The sequence below is a fragment of the Apis cerana genome, linkage group LG11 (genome assembly GCF_029169275.1).
Source record: "Apis cerana isolate GH-2021 linkage group LG11, AcerK_1.0, whole genome shotgun sequence".
In the NCBI taxonomy this organism is placed as follows: Eukaryota; Metazoa; Arthropoda; class Insecta; order Hymenoptera; family Apidae; genus Apis; species Apis cerana.
In genome coordinates, this window is record NC_083862.1 from 11,063,096 (window position 1) to 11,083,999 (window position 20,904).

Below are 20,904 nucleotides of genomic sequence, written 5' to 3' on the forward strand. Positions count from 1 at the left end.
TTGTGAACGAGCCGCGGCGAGAGAAGGCTCATCCGGAGAGAAGAGGCTCTCTTCCCTCGTCTTCTCGTCTCTCCTTCCCTCCACGAGTTCTTTCCCTCCTCGCCCTGCTCCAGCGGCCGCGTCCAGCTGACGGCCCAACAGAAGAACACCGAGATGAGTTCGGTCCCACCCTGTCTCTCCTCTTCTTTCCTTCGTTCCTTTTTTTTTTCTTTTTTCTTTTTTTTCTCCTTTTACAAAATTTTGTAAATACTTACACACTCGTCACTACACACTTCGAATACTCAAATATTTCGCGCTTCACACGTGCCACTTTCCATATTTGGAAATACACGTCGACCATTCGATTCTTCCATTTCAAAGTGTCACTTTTCTCGAGGCGTGGGAAGCGGCGGAATTAAATATTTGAAACTGTCGCACTCAAAAGGAAAAATGATGAATTATAATTTTAACTCGCAATCAAACGTATTCGCAATTGAGAGATATTCAAAGTTTTGGATTTAAAAGGGGATTTAGGTTTTTTGGTTGGATATAGAAAGGGGATTAAATGGAGATGGAATGGCTTTTATTTTTGGGATTGGATGAGGAGCTTACATGGGTGTCGTGCCCATCAATTGGATTTTGGAAGAAGGTCGTTGGCTTTGGGTATGTGATCTTTTGAGACGCGGAAGTTGGACGTTTTTTTCTTTTTTTTTTTTTTTCTTGGAGAAGTGATGTTTCGAAATTTCTTAGACGAAGAAAAGGAGATTAGAGAGGGAGAGGATCTTGTCAAAGACAACTGTTTTAATATAATTTTGTTTTTGAAGAAATAATATATAGAGAAGAAAGATCTTGATTTCTTTAAGGGAAGAGTTTGATGATCTTTGGATTTTAATATTTTTCTTGCTTTTGAAAAAATAATATGAAGAATTTAAAAGTTTTCGAAATTTATTTCTCTTAAAAAAAAAGAAAAAAAAAAGGAAAAAGAACGAGAAAGATGCAGATTTTAAAATTTAATCATCGTAACGAAGATAAAACAAGTTGGTTTAAAGATATAACAAGTTTTTAATGAATGTAATATGTACATTTAAAAGGTTAAGAGTATTTTAATTAAAGAAAACTTTCGCAATGAAGTATGTATGAACGTTATCAAGTTCGGGCTTCGATTGAGAAATGCGAACGACATTGGCCTCTGCGTTCTGAACCAATAAGCATATTAAGAAGCCATCGTTTCCGGTCATTTCGATTAAAAACAACCATTGTCAGTTGACCACTCGTTCGTGATATTCAGGGCAGAAAAAAAAGAATCAAATAAAATGGAGCAAAGTTTATTTTTATCTTGAAACATTTGAAAAATCCGCTGCATCTGCACAATTATCGATATATCTCTTTTCTCTTCTTCTTCTTCTTCCTCTTCTAATAAATATAAAAAAATAAAAAAATCCAATATTTCAAACATAGTCGTCCTCGAAGACGTATCGTTCTTTTTATTGTCGTTACGTAATTCTGTTTAGAATTATATGCGGGTGGCGGCAATAACAATGAGATGCATGTTTTCCTTGACACTGAGGTTAAAAGTTAACCTCAAGAAGATGAAACATAGCTTCCTTATTTTACTCGTTACGACATTCTCCATTTGTAAACTTGCGATTGGTAGCACGTATTAAAATACAGCACGTTTTAAATGCATCGAGAAAAGAGAGACAAAGGAAAAAGAGGAGGAGGGGAGGGGGAATTTAAAAAAATATACGAATCACGAGTCAAAGTAAATTGAATTATAACAATAAGAAATTTCGATTTTTAGATTTAAGATTATCACGTCGTTTTAATCTATTAAAATTTCATGCTGTTAACGTTAATAAATTATACCGATACTCGCAAATTATCAGCGTGTACGAGGCTTAACGCTCGTTCACGGTGGGAAAGAATAGGCGAAAGATGACACAGAGAGCTAACGGGGACGCATAAATCCCGTGTCGTGCCTTTGCGGCTTCTACCAGCGAGAAATTTCCGATAACAGCCGCTCGTAAAGAGCGATTTTCCGATCGACGGCCACGATTTTGAGCGACGACGATGAAAATTGTCGGCCGTCCCTAATGCAAGTCGTGACTCTCCACCGAGATCAACGATGATTAACGACGACCGTGTTCGTTCTTTTCCATTCTTTTTCTTTTCTCTCTCTCTCTCTCTCTCTTTCTCCCCTTCTCCCCCCTTTTTCCCTTTCCTACTCGCCAGTGGCCCGTTTAACGGCCGTAAAACGAGAAACGAGCTATCGCACGAGCATAGGGAAGCTTTACTGTGATTGTGAGGCCGCTTCATTTACCGCGAAAGCGTTAAACCAAGCGTCGCCATGCTGCGTTTTATGGTTGATAGTGTTCTAGTAGCCTTGCGGGTTTGAAATGGAATTCATTGACGAAGATTTAAAAGAAAAGGAAAGAAAAAAATAAGTCAGGTGTAATTTTTATGGGAAATTGTTTTATTATTATTCGTTGTTGTTGTTGATTTTCCCTTTCTTTTTCGGAGGTGAGGGATTTTTAAGTTCGAGGGAAATATTTATTTGCTTTCTTTCTTTTTTAAGGGGGGAGGGGAGGAGTATTTCATCGAGATTATTTTGTTGGGTTTGGTCGGGCGTAGAAATTCTTAGACACGCGAGGAACTGTCGAAGCTCGCGAATGACAAGAAGATCTTAAACTAAAAGTCACGATGACGTGTTCCTCGACTCAATCTTCACTTTATTCCTTCACGCGCGTATGCACACATTCGAACATTCAATTCTACGATTCTTTGAACCTTAATTTCAATCATTGATGTTTCGATTAAATGAATTTTATTAAAGATCTCGATCTTATTCAAAGCTTTCTTCTCATAGCACCAGTTATAACACATGAATTCGCATAACAAACGAATCGACGACATAGTTCGTGAAAACCAACCATGTCACCCGATTGTTAATTCGTTCGATGACATCCGAAAACCGGCAACAAAAATGATCGCCAACGATGTGCTCTGTGAATAGCCTGCAACGTTTGATGCACCTGCAATCAGCGTATGCATGTTTTCATCAATGCGTATATTTTATAGAAACTAGTATTAATTGAAATTTAACTCGTGAGATCAATTTAATGAATATAGTTGAAATATATATATATATCTTCTATACGATATTCGAATTAGAATTTTACGATTTCGCGTATAATAATAATTTGTTCAATTTAATCGTAACGTTATAACATTGATACATTTTCCTATTAACGTCTTTATTTCATTGCGATGAGATAAAAATTACTTAATGGATTTCAATAACCTCGTTAAACCATAATAATTTCCACAAAACGCGAAAAACTTTATCTCTGTTGGGCGTACACGAGCATGAAACCGGTGAACTCGATAAAAAGTCGTAACCAAAGTGTATATACGTACACGAGATTCATCATCCACCGCACTTTTTCTACCTCATCACCGACAAAAACTTGCTCCACATACAACCGACCAAAGCGAAACACCTTCAACTCGCCTTTCTTCGTCGCGTATATCTACTTCTCTCAATCAATTTCTCCGGTAAAACCAGACCGATCGTGCAAAACCGACTCGCTGTGATGGAAAAAGAAGAAAGAAAAAAAGGGAAGGGGGAGGCGGGGGAAAAGAAAGAAGAAGAAAAAGGAAGAAGAAGGAAGAAGCGCACATTAACCACACGTTGGATAAAATCCCAACACAACTCTATACGCTCCTCGGCTGCGCTGTACCTGTTCTTGCGCTTAACCTAGACCTCTTCCCCAAGCAGTTTTGTAATAATCTTGCTAGACGACGGGGACTGGTCCCGGATGAAAAATGGTCGGAACGGATCAGCGTACTTTTCTTTTCCACAGCCGAGCGGGGAACCGCGTCATTAAAAGGTGCCCCGCCGACGGTCCTCTCCTCCTCGTGATGCACCGCAGCCTACCAGTATGCAAACATCGACTTCTGTTTGAGTTCCTCGCGATAACCGCGATTTCTGTATCGATGAACTCTCGTGTCCCTGACCGAGTCTGGATCCGCGATTTTTGTTTTTAATCGGTGTGCCCTGGTTCTGAGATCTATACAATCTTCGTTCAAAGTTTTCTGTCGCGTCAATTATTATATAAATTTATATATATATATACATATTTTTTTCTTTTTGAACAATAATTTTTGAATCTCGTTGACAAATATCCTTTTCAGAATCAGAAGTATTTGTATTCGATGACGAAGAAGAAACTTGTATAAAGAAGTATAAAAAGAATTGAACAAAATTTTCTTGCGACGAAGTTTATTAGATTTTTTCTTTTTTTTTGTTAAAAATGCATACGTGCTTTTGAAACAATTAATTATCAATCTTTATGAGTATGAGTATGAACGTAACGTAAATCTAATTATTTTCATAATGATAGTGGTTTAAGTTTAATGCATAACATATTTGGGAATATGTGTTCTAGATAATTGGCGATGAAAAATCGTGTCCATTTAAGCGGATCCTGAATCATCGATCGCTATCTTTTAGAACGTGATAATGGATCGTATATTTTGATCGAGGAGGACTTGGCGAGGATTGTGGAATCCGAGCGAGGAATGTCGTTGCACCGGATTATGCATGTTGGCCGCGGTTCGGGCGATTAGTAAGGACAAGGTTCAAGCGGTAATTAGAGACACTTTTTTGCGAATTGGAGTCGTGAATATGTAGATGGTAATGCATGTTGGAGATGCTAGATATTTCTCCAGTTTTTTTTTTTTTTTCTCTTTTCTTAATAGCGCAAGGTAGAGTTATGCACTATCTCTGACAAGTATGTATCCAGTTGTATAATAGATTAACCGAGGGACTGATACTGGCTTCTTAAATTATTCGTAAAGAGAGGGGATTACTGGGATACCGGTAATATAGTGGAATTAAGCGTGTGATTTAAGTGCGTATATCCACTGAATTAAATGGCGATAGATAAATGTTTCTATCCAATTTACAGTTTAGAAAGTGACAAATATTGTAGATAGAAATTTTTGTCCGATTATTATTACTGTTTGTTGTGAACGGCCATTTATAATCGAATTAATTTTCTTACCGCTAAATTACTCTATTCTTAAATTTTAAAAACGTAATTAGCCTAAGTTTTTTTATTCTTCTTGCTTTTCTTAGAGCTTATAGGACTCTTTTTGGTAGACTTAACGCTCGGCGCCAGAGATTTCATGGCAATGTAATTTTTTCGGATCTCGTATAAATTCTCCATTAAAGCTTTTCTTTCGCGAAACGCTTCGGTGTATTTGATCCGATACAGTATATCGTGGTTCAATTTCTGCAACTTGTTGAAATTCTCCAATTCTGTGAGAAAATGCTCGTAATCCTGTTGAGCGCACGTAACATCCAATTTGCGCAGCACGCTCAGCATTTGTTCTTTCGATTCGGTCTTCAACATCTCCTCATCCTCTTTGACCTCGTATACCGACAGATCCAAGGGTGGAAGTCTACGAAGCGAAGGAGGCGGACTCAAAGTCCTCTGCTCCGTACAAGACGTATCTTGTGGCGCGTCCATCAAGGGTCGCCCGTTGTCTTTTTTTATCAACGATTTTTCAAACTGGCTCGAAACTTTCTTCTCGAAACATTCTATCGGCTGTTTGACCGCGTGTTTCTTTATGAAAGCTTTACGGATTTCTCTCCCACGTTCCAAACTGTCGGGATTGTCTTTTGCCCAGATTTCCTTCATCTCGGCTATTTCCAACTCCTTCGTCCTGTCTTCGATTATCTGTCAAACGTAAAATTTTGTAAAATTTATATTGTTATCTTTGCAATTTTATTTAAAAAAAAAAAAGAAAGAAAACGATCCGTGTATACCTCCACTTTACTTCCAGAATCGGTGATCACTTGAAGAATCCAATAAGGGGATTCGAGAGTTTGAACATTTTCGGCGGATTGCTTCATATTTTTCTTTGATCTCGATGTTTCATTCTTTTTTATTATATTATTAGACGGTAATTTCGTTCTAACTAGAGATCCACTTGGTTTCACTTTAAATTCTGACACGATACTCCATTCTGCCCTCGTAAGTGGCCAGGTTTTACCGAGAACCGATCCTTCCAAATAATAAATCGTGTAAGGTGTATGCTTATTATTATTCGATATATTCTTTTTGATATCGATTTCCTCCTTATGTTCGTGGTTATTCTTTTCATTCGATTCAAATCTTCTGTTAAACCTCAAATACACGACTGGTAAGATGACAACAGCGAAACCTCTATTTCTCGTTATCAAATTGCCATACTCGTCCTTTACTCTCAGCCTTATTTTCGCATTACTGTACGATACTCGTAATCTAAACGTCACTATACTAGATTGCATCACCCGAATAATCCATTTTGAGATGTAATTTCTCGAATTGGGGATATAAGTGTTGCATAGCTCTTCTATGACCAAGGTGGGAGGTGTGATCATGGTAAAGATCATTTCATTGATCAAAAACTGAAACTCGGGCTGTCCTTTCATGGTGATTATATTTAATGTCCAGGGTAACTCTTTCATCTGATTTATATCGCTATCGGTCCATCCATAACAGAAAAGGGTGTAACCCAGTTTCGTGTGCTCGTAACGAGTTGGCACCACGTTATTCACTATTTTTAATATCTCTTTGTCTATCTCGTTGTCGAACACGCGCACGTCGTATCTCGGTAGATTAATGAATAGATTTATATTCGCGAAAACTACCTCGCCGACTCGAGGATTTATTATTATTCTTATAATGGGAAACCATTGATTTGGCTTCAAGTTGGTCAACGTCCCTTTGAACTCTACGGATTGCAAGATGTACTCAAAATCTTTAGAGCAATGGAAAACATCGTAGAATTTATCGTGATGCTTGACAATATTTCTCAGTATAGTATTAGCCAGTGATTCTTGTTTGTTGTAATTAAACAATTCCACGATCTTAAGTAAATTTTGCAAAATCTCATTGTGCTTTTCGTGTCGAGGATTATGCATCTTTAAATACTTTTTCACAGTGATCATCCTGAAAAATGATTGAATGATGCTGGCAGCTTCATCCTTTTGAGAAAGAATAATATGTTTGGAATCTAAAGTACTAGGTAGATCTTCTCCGTGTATGCTCTTATATCTTAAAGTCCTCAAAACTACCGAGATCTCGTCGTAGCATTGCAAACCGATCTTATGGTTGAGAAAAAATACTCTCAATGCTCTCAACATGTTCGGTAACTCGTTCTCGGCAATTATCTTTCCAATAGAGTTTGCCAGTTCTTTGATAAAGAATTCGTGCGTCTTTTGACAAAGTATTTTCTTCGTTTTCTTTTCCTCGAGAGTAAATGGCAAGTAGCTACTGTAATAAACCTTCAACGCACTCGGATATCTTTCAGTGCCAAACGCTTGGAAGGCGTTACTTATAGAGTTGCTGATGTGCTTCGCCATCTTATCGATCATTTCGGACTCCGTGCACATCAATTGATACATCTTTCTTCTATCGCCCACTTGGAAAATCGTATCCGAGGAAATACTCACGTAACAATTCGAGTCTGAATGACAATAGACTTGCAAGATATGTCTTCCGGGATTTATTTCGAGTATAGTCGCTTTCGTCCCAGCAGTTAGAATGAAAATCAAGTAGTCGGGTTTCTCCAGTTTTCGAAACCAATGATTCCTTTCCACGGCCAGATAACCCTTGCTCGCTTTTAGCAGAGTTTTAGGATTTGTCTCTTCGTCCTCCCCTTCGTTTTTCACGATTTCCGCGGTAACTTGAAACGTTGAGAAGCTGATCAAGAAGAATTTTTCTTCCACCGAATCGGTGAAAATGTACAATGGATCGTTCCTGGATTTTAACATTTTTTGGGGCCATAGATACGCGTCGATGAATTCGGAATCTTTGTTTTGCCTGGACGGAGAACTCTTTTTACTCTCCTTCTTGCTATCCTTCTTCGTCTCCGATTTCTCGTCGCTCGGTTTCGCTGCAAAACGATCTGACAATTTTATAGTGTATTGAAAATAATCTATTTTATAGAAGAAATCAACTTCTTTTATGAAGGGTTCTATTTTGTTGAAGTCCGCCCAGAAACAGGTATCTTCCAACGTCTCGTAATCTTTCTGGGAGTTCTTTGATTTTTCATTAACTTTATTTTCTTCCGCTGTTTTGGGCTTCGTTGTCGGCACTTCGTTCTCAACAACGTTCTTATTTTCTTTATTTTCTTTCTTTATCGACTTATTGTATTTATTGACCACACTCTCCTCGTATTTCTTCAAAGGGCTGACAATTTTCAACGATCGGATCGGGACGAAATATTCGATTGGATTGATTATTTCCTCGCTGATTGCCCATTTTAACCATCGGTAAAACTTCCACTTTGCTAGAGGAGGCTTCACCTGCGTTTTCATCGTTTTAATTAATAACCTTACGTTTATATTTCGCTTAAGATTACATTCTGATTGTTCAACGTACGTCTTTAGGATCTAGGGGAATATCACGCGACTGATCTACGTAAATAAAGTGGCTCCAACACGGTGCCAAATCCGGGATAATTTCGTTTTTTATATCGCCTAAATTGAGAAACAGGGAAACTGGTTGTGGCTTAATCAACGCTTTAATCTTTGGATCATCGACCCTCGATTTTCTCGTTTCGTCGGTCTTCCCCGTACGATCGGTATCCCTAGACTTCTTCGTTTTCATCGTTTCCTTGGATTTTTTCACTTCTTTAATCTTCTTGGTTCTCACCTCTGTTTTCGAAGATTATAAGCGCTATAAACAGATCATAGGGACGAAAAACACGCGACTAACCCTGACTTTCTTGCTCGTCTTCTTTCTCCCATTCGAAATGATCCGCGTATTTTCTCAAGAAATCCCACTTGTCTTGCGGCGATTGATAATGCATCTTGAATTTCAAACAAACCCATCCTACGTTCGAAAAAAGAAGAAAAACGAGCAAACAAATGGAATAGATTACTTATCTTAACAATAACTTCAGACTCGTATGTAATACGAGTCTTTACTTACCGGTTAAACACGCAATAGGATGAAAATCTATGATTTCATAGTTATTCCAAGTGAGGGAGCAAAGTTTTAATAAAGCCTTCGAAAGAATCATGGGCCATAATTCGAAATTATTATTAGTACGGGGTAAAAGTGGCAACTTTTCTTTATTCACTGGTATCATATCATCCACCACTATCCGCCGCCAAGTTCCCAGAAAATACAATCTTACAATGTATTTGCCTTGGATAGAATAAAAATCTTTCAATAATTTTTTTTTAAACTCCCTTCCTTTTATAAATTATCCTCGAATTATGAATATATATATATACATATATATACACGAACAGAGACGATAATTTATCCATACAATAATTAAAATATAATAAAAATAGAAAAAGGGAGAGAGAGAGAGAGATTTTCTTTTTTTATTCGAATAAAATAAAGAATCGCTATTCGAAAAGATCGAAATAACAGGGATAATTTGATAATTCAATGAGAAAAGGAAAGAAATAGAAAAAAAAGAGAGGGGGATGATTAATAAAACAGAACATACCGTTTGGATTTATAACGGGGCGATGTTGCACCCCCTTTCCAGCTTTGTTCATCGAATACACGTTCATCCAACCCTGCCAAGGTTGGTTCTGTCCAATCCAAAAGAAATTGTTGCTCTCGCCACTTATTTCCAATCCATTTCTGCCGCAGTACTGGAGATTTATTAGCGTGGAAATAAACCATCGTACGAACTGAAAGTCGTTCCTTAATTTAATCGCGTTCAATTCCCGAATTTCTTGATCCGTTCTGCAGCGGATGGATCAATTTGTTCCCCGATTTTTCAACGATCGTGGATTGTACATTGACTTATTCAATGTATACCCCATTTTTTTTTTGATAATTTTGTTTTTTTCGTGATAAAAATTTTTCCAAAGAGTTACAATTTCAGATTATTTAGATTACCTGGCTGTGCAATAGATGTCTGTTGTTAATGATGAAGTCTGAGTACTTTAAATTGTTGACAACTACTGTCAATGGTTCCTAAATTCAAGTTACACCTTCACATTATCGTAGAATTGTATTTATAATATAAATTTATAACGTAAAATTAACTTTTAACGTTGAACGTACAGTCAGATTGACTAAATCCTTTGCTCTGATCCATTCATGAGACTTCAAAGATAAAGGTAATTGCACGACTTGTGTGTCGAGAAACAAACCATCTGGTCCATCTAGAATAAATTACACGAAGGATGGAGTTATATGAAGGAAAAAGTTTTCTATATTAATTACTTTTTGGAAACGCCCAATTTTCCTTATTTAACGTTGCGTCGTTCCATTCTGACCATAACGTAGAATCATCCGTAGATGAGACGTCGAAAAAGTTTTCTGAAACTTTTCTGGACATCTCAGACATATTTGAAAATCTTTTCTTTCAGTAAAAGACGATCGTCGTGAAAAAAAGATAAAAATGTTCGTGGGAAATAATTAAATATTAGAATTTGTGGAAAAAGTATATATATATATATATATATATATATATATTTATTGAATCTCTGTATTATACATAGCTATATGAAGACGAGTTGCGAATCTACGGTAAACAGACTCCATAAAAAATATTACAGTTTAAAGAAACTATATTATCTCATTAGTACCTAGTTCGCTACGACGCTATCGCGAACCTTATGAAACTAAATATATATTAAAGATATAGAATGTGGTACAAATTTAACGTTTACAAAAAAATAGTATTATCTTTAGTTATATAAAACTGAATAATGAATCAATATTTATTTCGATCCTTTCAATGATTAACTAGATGAGCTTGTACATTTAAGCCATTAGAACGAAATATTATTTATCTTTTTTTTTCTTTTTAATAAATTTTTCATTTTTTAGATTTACATAGTTACACAATTTTCTTAACAACAAGAAAAATAATACTACGATTCGTACATACACGAATTACAATTAATTCCTCGTTTTTCTTTTCCCAAGATATCAATAATATCTTTCTACTAACAATACTCAAATATGGCTTTATAGTTGGCTTTATATTTAACAGGCTCGGTTTAATTTTATAGTTAATATTACAATTAGTTTTAGATTTTAGTACATAAGTATAATATGTAGGCGTGAAACGTTTTAACCTCGAAATACATATACACGTATATATGCATTGTAGGTCGATAGAATTGCATAAATTTACTAAGGCATTGTTTCATTTTTTCTTATTTTTTTCATTTAAAAATTCTTTACCAAAGCGTCTTCTCATCGTATCCAGAGATAAACAATGTATAAGATTTGCATTAATTTAAATTATTTATCTGTAAGATATCTTAACGATTATAAATACAATGGATTATGTAATGGAATGTTGAATACGTTCCACTTTTGAACATTGTTATCCAACTAGTTATCTTTTCAAGATTTGTAGAACACACGGAGATCATACGATACAGCGTATTGTATCAAATTATTAAGTTTGAGAATTCTTATAAATCGAATTCTCTTTTATATATATATGTATATATAATTAAGATCCTTTGAGAATTTTAGCCCTTTGGAATAATATCAATATAGAATTTTTAGTTAGGTACTATTGAAATTAAGGATGATCATGATTGATCCAGTCTATATCCACAGATACATTAATTTACACTCCGTCTATTTGGAATATGTAAAATATACATGAATGACGGGAACTGATATCGTAATTATATCGTAAGATAAAGGGGTAACGTTGATTTAAAATTATTATACGTGTTACAATTCACGTATATCTATCAATATATAATAGAGAAAATATAAATGCAGAAAAATAGACAAACAACAAGAACAATTTCTTCTTTCGTTTTTTACATTCTATATTTAGATCTCAACAAATCAATTACGTTTGGCACCAACCTCATTACTTACCACCTTCACAATTCACGGAAATAATCAGTAAATAAATAGATTATACATTATCGAACATATAAAAAAAATATATATATATATATAATGCCAGGATTGATAAATTTTCCGTGCTTATAATGTAACATTTTCTTCTGAAATATATTTGTTGTATGACTCATATTCTCAACCTGGCAGTGTTTACAATGTCATAAGTTGTTTTTTATCTTGAATTATTTAATCATTTTCTAATTGCCACTATAAAACAAATAATCTTCTACTTTAAGAATATAAAATTATTTTCTATTTAATATCGTGCAATACTTTCTGATTGATTGCACGAATAACATACGTTTGTATGTACAGATTTTGGCACCATGTCATGGATTATCAGTTAAAAGAGAGAAAATTTTTAAGTTTAATAAAATATGTTATGCTTGGAACAATGTAATATTGTTATTTTGTTATAAATATAAGATGGAGAACAAATGTCAGTGGACGGTATAATAGTACCTTGCAATTTTCTGAAGTCTGAATCATATAATGATTTCATAGGCTGTGAATGGAATGCACAAATTAAGCACTGAACCTTGTCACAGAAAAAGACAAAGAGAAATTGTATGGAACGAGTTGTAGAATTTCGAGCAAGTTAATTATCATAAAATTTTTCACAATTACATATTAATGTTTTAACAAGTCTTGCCAGGACCAGAAGCTCTTTGATCTTCCATTCGTCCGGCCTGAAGTCTTTGTATCAAAGCAAAAAGATCTTCTTCAGGAACTGTTGATCCTGCTTGAGTAGTCCCATTAGATCTTTGGTTGTGTTCCTCTTCAGCATCGTGCACCGTTGATGCTGCTGGTAAAGGACTTCGCTGGTCTTCTAAACGTGAACCCTATACACGCGCAATTTATTTAATGTATAATAAAATAAAATTAAAGCAAAAAATAGATACTTAATAATATATAATAATATAATAATACATACTTGGCATTTAACTAGCATTTCGATAAAGGAATCGTCAGAATCTTGATTACTATTTAGGCCAGGTAAATAAGGCAATGTCACTCGTTGTTCATCCATTCTTTTACTCTGCATGCCAGCAATGAGCTCCAATAAATCTTCTCCATCTCTAAAAGTAAAAATAATTTATTTTAACATATGTTATCATTTAAAAAAAAGTACTTTTTCATAAAATTACATACTTATCATCTTCGGGTGCTATAGTTTTAAATTTCTGATTGCGATTTATATTTAATGCACAGCGTTGATCATCCATTCTACCGGATTGGAAACGAGAGAGAAGATCGAAGAAACTATCTTCTTCTTTTTGAGTAATTTGCGGTGTCGCGTTATTACTTTTATCTATTTGAGATTCAGCTTGCTCTTTTAATTTTGCATCCGGTGTAAGCTAAATAAATGATTTTCGTAAACGATTTATAATTTCATAAATAATTCAAAATTCAATATATGGAAGATATAAAATTATATTAAATAATTAAATTACCTTAATAAGATCTAAATTATCCATACTTTGTCGTCTAAGTCTGTATCTACATGGTGATGATATATTAACATTTGATCCTGTATTGGTCAATAATTTTTGTGCAATATTTTCTTTATTATTCTCTTGTCCTTTTTCTAAGCCCAAAATTTTTTGTAAATCATCAACGTTCATTTGTGCAGTAGCTTGTCCCATTGGATCTTCCAATTCTTTAGAGATATTTAAATGTAAATTAGCATAATGTAGTGCTTTCTCATGGTTACCCATTGCTGCATATGCATTGCCCAAAGACCAGCAGGCACGACCTTCACCTACTCGATCTTTAAGCTGTTGTGCTATTTCAAGATGCCACAAATGGTATTCTATTGCAGTTGGATAATCTCTGAGTAAAGTATATGTATTTCCTAAAGAATAACATGCTTGTGCTTCTACTTCTCTATCTCCTAATTCTTGTGCAAGGACTAGGGTTCTCCTATAATATATAATAATATATGTTATATATATTACAAATATTTTTTTAGATATTGACGAAAAAAAGAAATTTAATATAAATACATACTTATAATGTTGTGCAGCTTTCTCAAATTCGCCAAGAAATATATGAGAATTTCCTAAATTACTATTTGCTCTTCTTTCAGCAGCTTTATCACCAAATTCTCTAGCAATTTTTAATCTTTCATTATGATAATAAATTGCTTGTTGAAAATCACCAAGAAGATAAAATGTATTTCCTAAATTTCCACAAGCTCTACCTTGAGCAGCAGAATCTTCTAATTCTTTCATTAATTCTAAATTTTCTCTATAAAAAGCATTCGTATGATATCAATGTATATATATTCTATATTTTCTATCTTTAACAATTTATATTTATATTTTCTTACTCATAGTAGTGTACTGCTTGTTGTAAGCATTGTCTGACATCTTCAGAAAATTCCCCGGGATCTTGATGACCTACTCTACCAGCTTGCTTGCCTTTGGCATGATAAACATTCCCTAAATTATATAAAGCTCTTCCTTCACTAAGCTATAAAAGAAATTTTTTGTTTAATATTTAAATAACATCATGTAAATTTATAAGAAATGATTCTATGAGACACACCTTATCTCCAATTTCTCTTGAAATTTCTAAATGTCTTTTGCAACAAATCATAGCTTCATCAAACTTTCCCATAACTTTCAAAGTATTGCCTAAATTTCCACTGGATTTAGCTTCTCCTAATTTATCGCCCATATTACGTGCAAGTGTCAAATCCAATTTATGATATTGCATTGCTTTTACATAATCTCCAAGATAAAAATAAGCATTTCCTAATTGGCTGTAAATTGCACTTAAGATTCTTAAGTCATCAGTGCCTGCTTGAATTGCAGCTTGAAAAAATGCAACTCCAGATTTGCAATCTCCAGCCTTACATAAACGTTCACCCTCAAGCGCCAATTCAAGACACATATTCCACCTTTCACTATTCTGTCAAATATATTCTGTCAAATATAAAAAATTTCATTTAAAACAATTATTTATTATATAATGAAATTATGAATAATTAATAAAAATATATTAGAATTATATTTCAATTCAATAAGAAAAACATAATTATAAAATGTTTAATATATAATCATAATATGCTTTTAAAAAAAATGTGAAAAGAATATGGAATGATTATGGGAGTGGCTGAACATGTAATAAATTGATTATAGACAAAATTTATATTAATAATTTAAATTTATATATAATTTCAAATGAATAATAAATTAAAATAAATAAAAAATCTTAAAAATGATTAATTAATGCATTAATTAATAATTAATAAATACATATAATAAAAAACATTCATTATATGTCTAATATTTTCATTTTTCTTAATATATGTTAACTGTTTATAAAAATCTTTATAAAATTATCAATAAATAATAAAAATTGAAATAAATAAAAATAAATTAATCATGCAATAATGCAATGATAGAACAGTATGAGTCACGCATAGAAAAGCATAGCATTTAACATGGTTCACTTACTTGCCCTTCCGATGATAAATTTTCTGCACTCGCGCTCAAAGACATTGTGTTTCTTTTTGTTTTTGCTTTCTTCGTAAATTAACAATCAATCCTCTAAGTTTTTCGACTGTAAAATAACGCGAATTTTACATAAATTGTAAGCAATTAATCGGATTATGATAATAATTTGGTATGTACAATTTTTCACGCATTGTGGTCTTGCTATTTTCTTATTACGATTTATTTTTTTTGTATAATCATACCCGCATGCTTCTGCGAATAAAAAGCGCGTCACTTTTTTCTATCTAATATACAACTATTCGTGGCACTTTCACAATGCAATTGGCCAAAAATTAAGCGTCCAAACAAATGGCGCTCGATGTGGCTAATAAAACCATGGATGAAATATAAAATAGATCTATCATCTTATATAACTTTGTATCCTATGTTCTGAAATACCGATTGCGCGAAAAATAAAAGAGGTGTTGGAATTATATTTAATTTAATCATAAAAAATTAAAGAAATAAAAGTTGAAAAATAATTTCTTTATATATTTTTTCATAAATATTATCATGCATTATCATGCATTATATGTATTCGATTGTATTCATACACATTTGTTATAAATAATAGATAGATCATGTATCAATTGAATTACTTATGAATTAGAAATTATTCGTGTATTTTTTATTACAATAAAAATAAGAATATCTAAACTGTGTTAGAATATTTTGATCAATATATTAGAGAAAGAAGACGAAGAAAGAAACGAAGAAGAAAGCAAAAATGAATTAAATATCGATATTGTTTCTTGAATGTATAAATTTCGTAAAGTATAGACAAAGAGAAAAGGATAGTGAGAAAAGGATAGAGAAAATATAAAAATATTGAAATCAACGCCATCTTCAGAGTGCTGCAAATGAAACTTATAAAGAAAGGATAGCAAATAATTAGAAAAAGACGGAATAAGAATTTACTTTCATCGCCATCTCTTAAATACTAGACCTATTTCTTCAAAGTATGCTTGTTACAAGATAAAGATAAGATTTGACTATTAGCACTATCTCTTGGATAAATTTATTTTAAAATATTATTATGATATTTTTAATATTCAAAAGATGGCGGTAAAAGTTAATTCTTTATTTGTTTCATTTGCGGCACTCTCGAGATGGCGTTGATTTCACAATTTTTAATTTATCTCTATCTTTTTTCCACTATTTTCTCTCCTTCTTTTATCTTGGCGTATGATCACAGACGAGAATATTGTGGAATATTAAATGAATGTTATTTTTTACAATATACTTTGATTAAATTACTTTATTTTAATTTTGCAAATTTCTAAACAATTTAATTCTTTGAAACAAAAAATTAATAATAATAATAGTAAATAAATTTCGTTTGATGATTAACCAAAATTCCATAGATGGCGTTCTCTACGTATATGCAATACATAACGATTTTGGACTCAAGCGCGGATGTACTATCATGACGCTTTGTGTGTATTTTGGACTTCTCTTTATATTTACAGTGTTCAATCGGTTAAGCTTGACAGAACCTAAACGATGGATTAAAACCGTTCTCGTGAATGAAATTTAATCGGTAAACGGAAAGTTATTCGGCAAAAGTGATTTGAATCGTGGTGAATGAAACGATATTAAACGGTGAAGTGAAGAAGGGGAATCTTTCAGATCTGAGAAAGATTTTTATCATTTCGAATGGATACACAACCTCTCTACTGAATGGTTTTCATCTTACTGGGTTTACTTTGTCGTAAGATAGATATTTAACAATTGTAACTTTTCTTTGTATTACACAATTTTATATTTCTTCTTCTACTATAACGAAAGTACATTAGATTAATGATGAGTGATGGTAAGAAGGTAGGTGAAAATTCCAGTAGTGAGGTTGTTAACCTATTTCGAAGCTGTAGGGATCTTAGTGACATCGTACCTCTATATACACCACGAGCACTTTACTTAAAGCCAGTTGCAAAGATAAATGTTTCTGTTAATCTTCCTCAACTGAAAGTTCCAGGTAAAATGGTTAAAAATGATACATATTCTATTTTCATTTGCATTTTTGTTTAATATAAAAGTTATATTCATATTTGCATTTACAATTATTTATAATTCTTGATTGAATGTTCGTCAAAATCTTTCATCTATATATACTTCATATTTATAATTTTTTTTTTTATATATGAATTATTTTTCGAAATCACATTTGCATATTTTAACCTCATAATTCTTTTAGGTTAATGGCAAATGCATTTATTAATAATATTGATTTCTGTGACAGGAAACATCATTATTATTTTAAATTGTGTGCAAATCTATAATTATACACAATATTTTTAGCATAGTAGGTTTTTACAGAAAATTAACTGCGATATAAACAGGAAAAACAATATCAACATGGGAAGTAATGGAGAAGATACGTGCCTTTATACTACCAGACGAGTTTGCATCTCTGAAGGTAGCCAAGAGTACATTGGAATTTATCAGATTGGAAGGAGACTTGCAAGACAGATGCAGACTGCAGCGTGTACTTGCAAGATTAGACTCTCAACGTTTAAATTTATCCGGATTTCCCAATGTGTTAAAAGTCCGTGCAGCAGAAGCAAAGGATGATTTTCCTACAAGGCATAGCTGGGATTCATATTTCAGAGATGCTAAACATATGAATGAATTAAAGCCTGGAGAAAGGCCAGATACTATACATATAACAGGTTTACCTGTTAAATGGTTCACTGAGGATGGAGCAACAATGCCTAGTGAATCCTTGATTAACAAAATATTTAGAAAATGGGGAATACTCAGAAGAATAGATGTACCTGCTGCTGATCCCTATAGATCTAGAATGCGTCTGGGCACAAATATAAATAAATTTAGTTATGAAGATGGCATATTTTTTGATGCTTACATTCAATATGTTGAATATATGGATTTTGTTAGGGCTATGGATGCATTGCGTGGTATGAAACTTCTTAAAAAAGAAGGAGATAAAGCATTTACGGCCGCTATTAAGGTGCGATTTCGATAAGAATTTTGATCTATAATTTATTATTTTAATATTAAATTAAAAAATATCGTTTTAATTATATTATGCAGATTACGTTTGATAAAACAAAACATATGAGCGATAGTACTGTAGCACATAGAGAATTTGAAAGAAAACGCCTTATAGCACAAGATACATTAGCAGCAGAACGATTACGTAGGAAAGAAGAAGCTGAAGAAAAACGTCGTGAGGAACTAAAGTAATTAACAATAATATTTATAGTTATAGATATAATTTCAAGTATATATAATAGTTTGTACATTATTTTTATTAGGAAGAAGGAAGAGGCTGAAGCAATAGCTAAAGAAAATAGACGAAAAAAACGAGAAGAGAAACGAAAGCGTAAAGCTATAACTATATTTCGAAAGAAGGAAGAAGATAAAGTATCCATGAAAATTGCCAGAGAAGGACAAAAATTAATAAAAGCACAAAGACAGCTTGAAAGCATTCGTCTTTTAGATGAATTATTTGATAGAATAAAGGTAAATATTAACGAAAGTTTTGTCATTTTTTTATAATAATAAATTTAATTAAAATTCATTTTTTGTATTAAGATAAAAGTGGAGAATAATGAAATTAATATAGATGAAATAATAAACATAGATACAAAAAAGGAAGAGAAAAAGAATAATAAAGTAGATGGTACAATTGAAATATTAAGTTCAGAAGAAGATTCAAAAGATGGAAAAAAAGATAAAAAAATTAAAAAATTAAAGAAGAAAAAATCTAAAAAAGAAAAGAAGAAAAAAGTATCTATTTGTTATATTCTTTTATAATTTGTTTTTATTTATTTTTATTATTGAACAGTTTCATTTTCTTTTTTTTTTCTTTTTTATAGAAGAAACGAAAAAAGGGAAAAAATTCTGAAAATTCTGTAAGTCAAAGTGAAGAATCAGGTGAGGAACAAACAAAAAAATTAAAAAGTGTTTTAAAACAAAATATTACATATCCATCATCATCAACAGGTGAGTATAAGCTGAAAAAATTTATACGAATCACTAAATATATTTATATTATTTTATCTCTTTCAGCACCTGCACCTCTAGAACCCCTTTCTTATCCACCACTTTATCCACGTTTTCCACAACCATGGTATTACGATGCTACTTTACCTATGATTTATCCTAGTTTGCCAAGAGGTATGCCTAGGAGTGGTCGTTTCTTACGAGGAAGAGGTAGAGGATTTTCATGGCGTAATGCTGCAAATCATCGTACATTACATACGTTTAACCCTCATTTGTATAACGAGCAGTATTACAAGTACTTTGCTCATTTAGTAGGTCAGGATTATCGTGCTTTCGATTATAGAAGTTCACGGTCACGAAGTCGTAGTAGGTCGAGATCAAGATCAAGATCGAGATCTAGGTCAAAATCACGATCGAAATCTACGAGATCAAGATCTCGTTCGAAATCAAGGTCTAAATCACGAGACAAATCGAGATCGAAATCACGATCAAGATCGAAATTAAAAACTAGATCGAGATCTCGAAGTAGAAGACGAAGTAGAAGCAAAAGTAGATCACGTTCGAAAAAACGACGAGGAAGATCAAAGTCAAGATCGAAATCTGTAACAAGAATGAGATCTCGATCACGACGATCAAGATCAAAGAAAAGAACTCGTTCAAGAAGTCGTTCTAATTCTTGGAACAATAGCAAACATCGCTATAGACGTAGGCGCGAAAGATCAGTATCGAAAGTGAAGGTCACAAGAGCTAAATCTCGTAGTGGATCTCCTAAGAGAAGATCTCGTAGTAGTACATGGTCTATGCCTAAATCTCCCGGTAGAAGAAGTTGCTCCTGGTCAAAAAATGCGGATATCATTAGCAATAAAACGGATGCCGATAAATCGATATGTGCAATGGAGCAAAAAATTGCAAACAAAGAATTATCTCAAGCTTCTCATTTGGAGAATATAACTTCCGATTGATAAGAACTGACAAAAAGATCTAGATCTTCCATTTTATTTCTTTAATACTTTTACGTAAATGGAGAAGCGTATTTATTAACGCTTTGTACAAAATCTGTATGAAATATGTATGAATCCGTAATTATGTACTCGTAATTGTGTATATTCGCGTTCGTAGTAATTCTTTGATAAAAGGAGATATATATATATATATTTTTATTCTCAGACTGGCTCTTCCTGATTTTAGATGATTTCTTATAGTATAATCTATAGGAATGAAAATATGTAAGTGAATCACTTATACACGCGCAAAATATTGCTAATGTTCGAATCCTGTGGATATTTGAATTCTGAATGCGTATTGTACATATTGTTATGAATGGTCAAAAAATAATAATAGATAAGAATGCTGCATTTTTATCTCAAGATTAAGAATAAATATATAACATTAACATATTAAATATGTATTGAATCATCCCCAAAATACTGCATATAGTAGTACACCGATATTTATTTTGGTAAATTATTTATTGATCCAAATATATATAATGAAATATTATATAAATTAGTTTTAACTTTTTTTATTTTTCTTCAGGAAAGGTACAGGAT

General features: G+C 32.9%; 3 protein-coding genes across 10 annotated transcripts; 1 reads left to right on the top strand and 2 right to left on the bottom strand.

Annotated features, from left to right (window-relative positions):
* Positions 1–2,328: 2,328 nt before the first annotated feature.
* LOC107995570 (uncharacterized) lies at positions 2,329–8,862 on the bottom strand. 2 transcript variants are annotated; one of them, XR_009831911.1, is made up of 3 exons: positions 5,813–8,862; positions 3,397–5,723; positions 2,329–3,011 (listed from the first exon to the last, which is right to left on the bottom strand). XR_009831911.1 is itself a non-coding variant. In XM_062081861.1 (2 exons), exons 1-2 carry the CDS (start codon positions 8,348–8,350, stop codon positions 5,088–5,090), a joined length of 3,174 nt encoding a protein of 1,057 aa, XP_061937845.1. In that variant the 5' UTR covers positions 8,351–8,862; the 3' UTR covers positions 3,286–5,087. The 2 variants fall into 2 exon arrangements, 1 of the variants encoding a protein (XP_061937845.1); XM_062081861.1 differs by lacking the exon at positions 2,329–3,011 and having other exon boundaries at positions 3,286–5,723.
* Positions 8,863–10,437: 1,575 nt separating this feature from the next.
* LOC107995567 (G-protein-signaling modulator 2) lies at positions 10,438–15,756 on the bottom strand. Of its 2 annotated transcripts, XM_062081874.1 has the most exons (9): positions 15,527–15,756; positions 15,350–15,455; positions 14,436–14,801; positions 14,218–14,360; positions 13,896–14,135; positions 13,340–13,808; positions 13,038–13,243; positions 12,820–12,964; positions 10,438–12,727 (listed from the first exon to the last, which is right to left on the bottom strand). In XM_062081874.1, exons 2-9 carry the CDS (start codon positions 15,392–15,394, stop codon positions 12,524–12,526), a joined length of 1,818 nt encoding a protein of 605 aa, XP_061937858.1. In that variant the 5' UTR covers positions 15,395–15,455; positions 15,527–15,756; the 3' UTR covers positions 10,438–12,523. The 2 variants fall into 2 exon arrangements, with proteins under 2 accessions (XP_061937858.1, XP_061937857.1); XM_062081873.1 differs by having other exon boundaries at positions 15,350–15,753.
* An 893-nt stretch (positions 15,757–16,649) lies between these two features.
* On the top strand, positions 16,650–20,756 carry LOC107995565 (A-kinase anchor protein 17A). 6 transcript variants are annotated; one of them, XM_062081867.1, is made up of 7 exons: positions 16,650–17,363; positions 17,728–18,356; positions 18,440–18,588; positions 18,643–18,871; positions 18,944–19,138; positions 19,228–19,354; positions 19,421–20,756. In XM_062081867.1, the coding sequence occupies exons 1-7, from the start codon at positions 17,189–17,191 to the stop codon at positions 20,314–20,316; spliced, it is 2,400 nt and encodes a 799-aa protein (XP_061937851.1). In that variant the 5' UTR covers positions 16,650–17,188; the 3' UTR covers positions 20,317–20,756. The 6 variants fall into 6 exon arrangements, with proteins under 6 accessions (XP_061937851.1, XP_061937852.1, XP_061937853.1 ...); XM_062081868.1 differs by having other exon boundaries at positions 16,664–17,363; positions 18,664–18,871; XM_062081869.1 differs by having other exon boundaries at positions 17,244–17,363; positions 17,628–18,356.
* Positions 20,757–20,904: the final 148 nt, after the last annotated feature.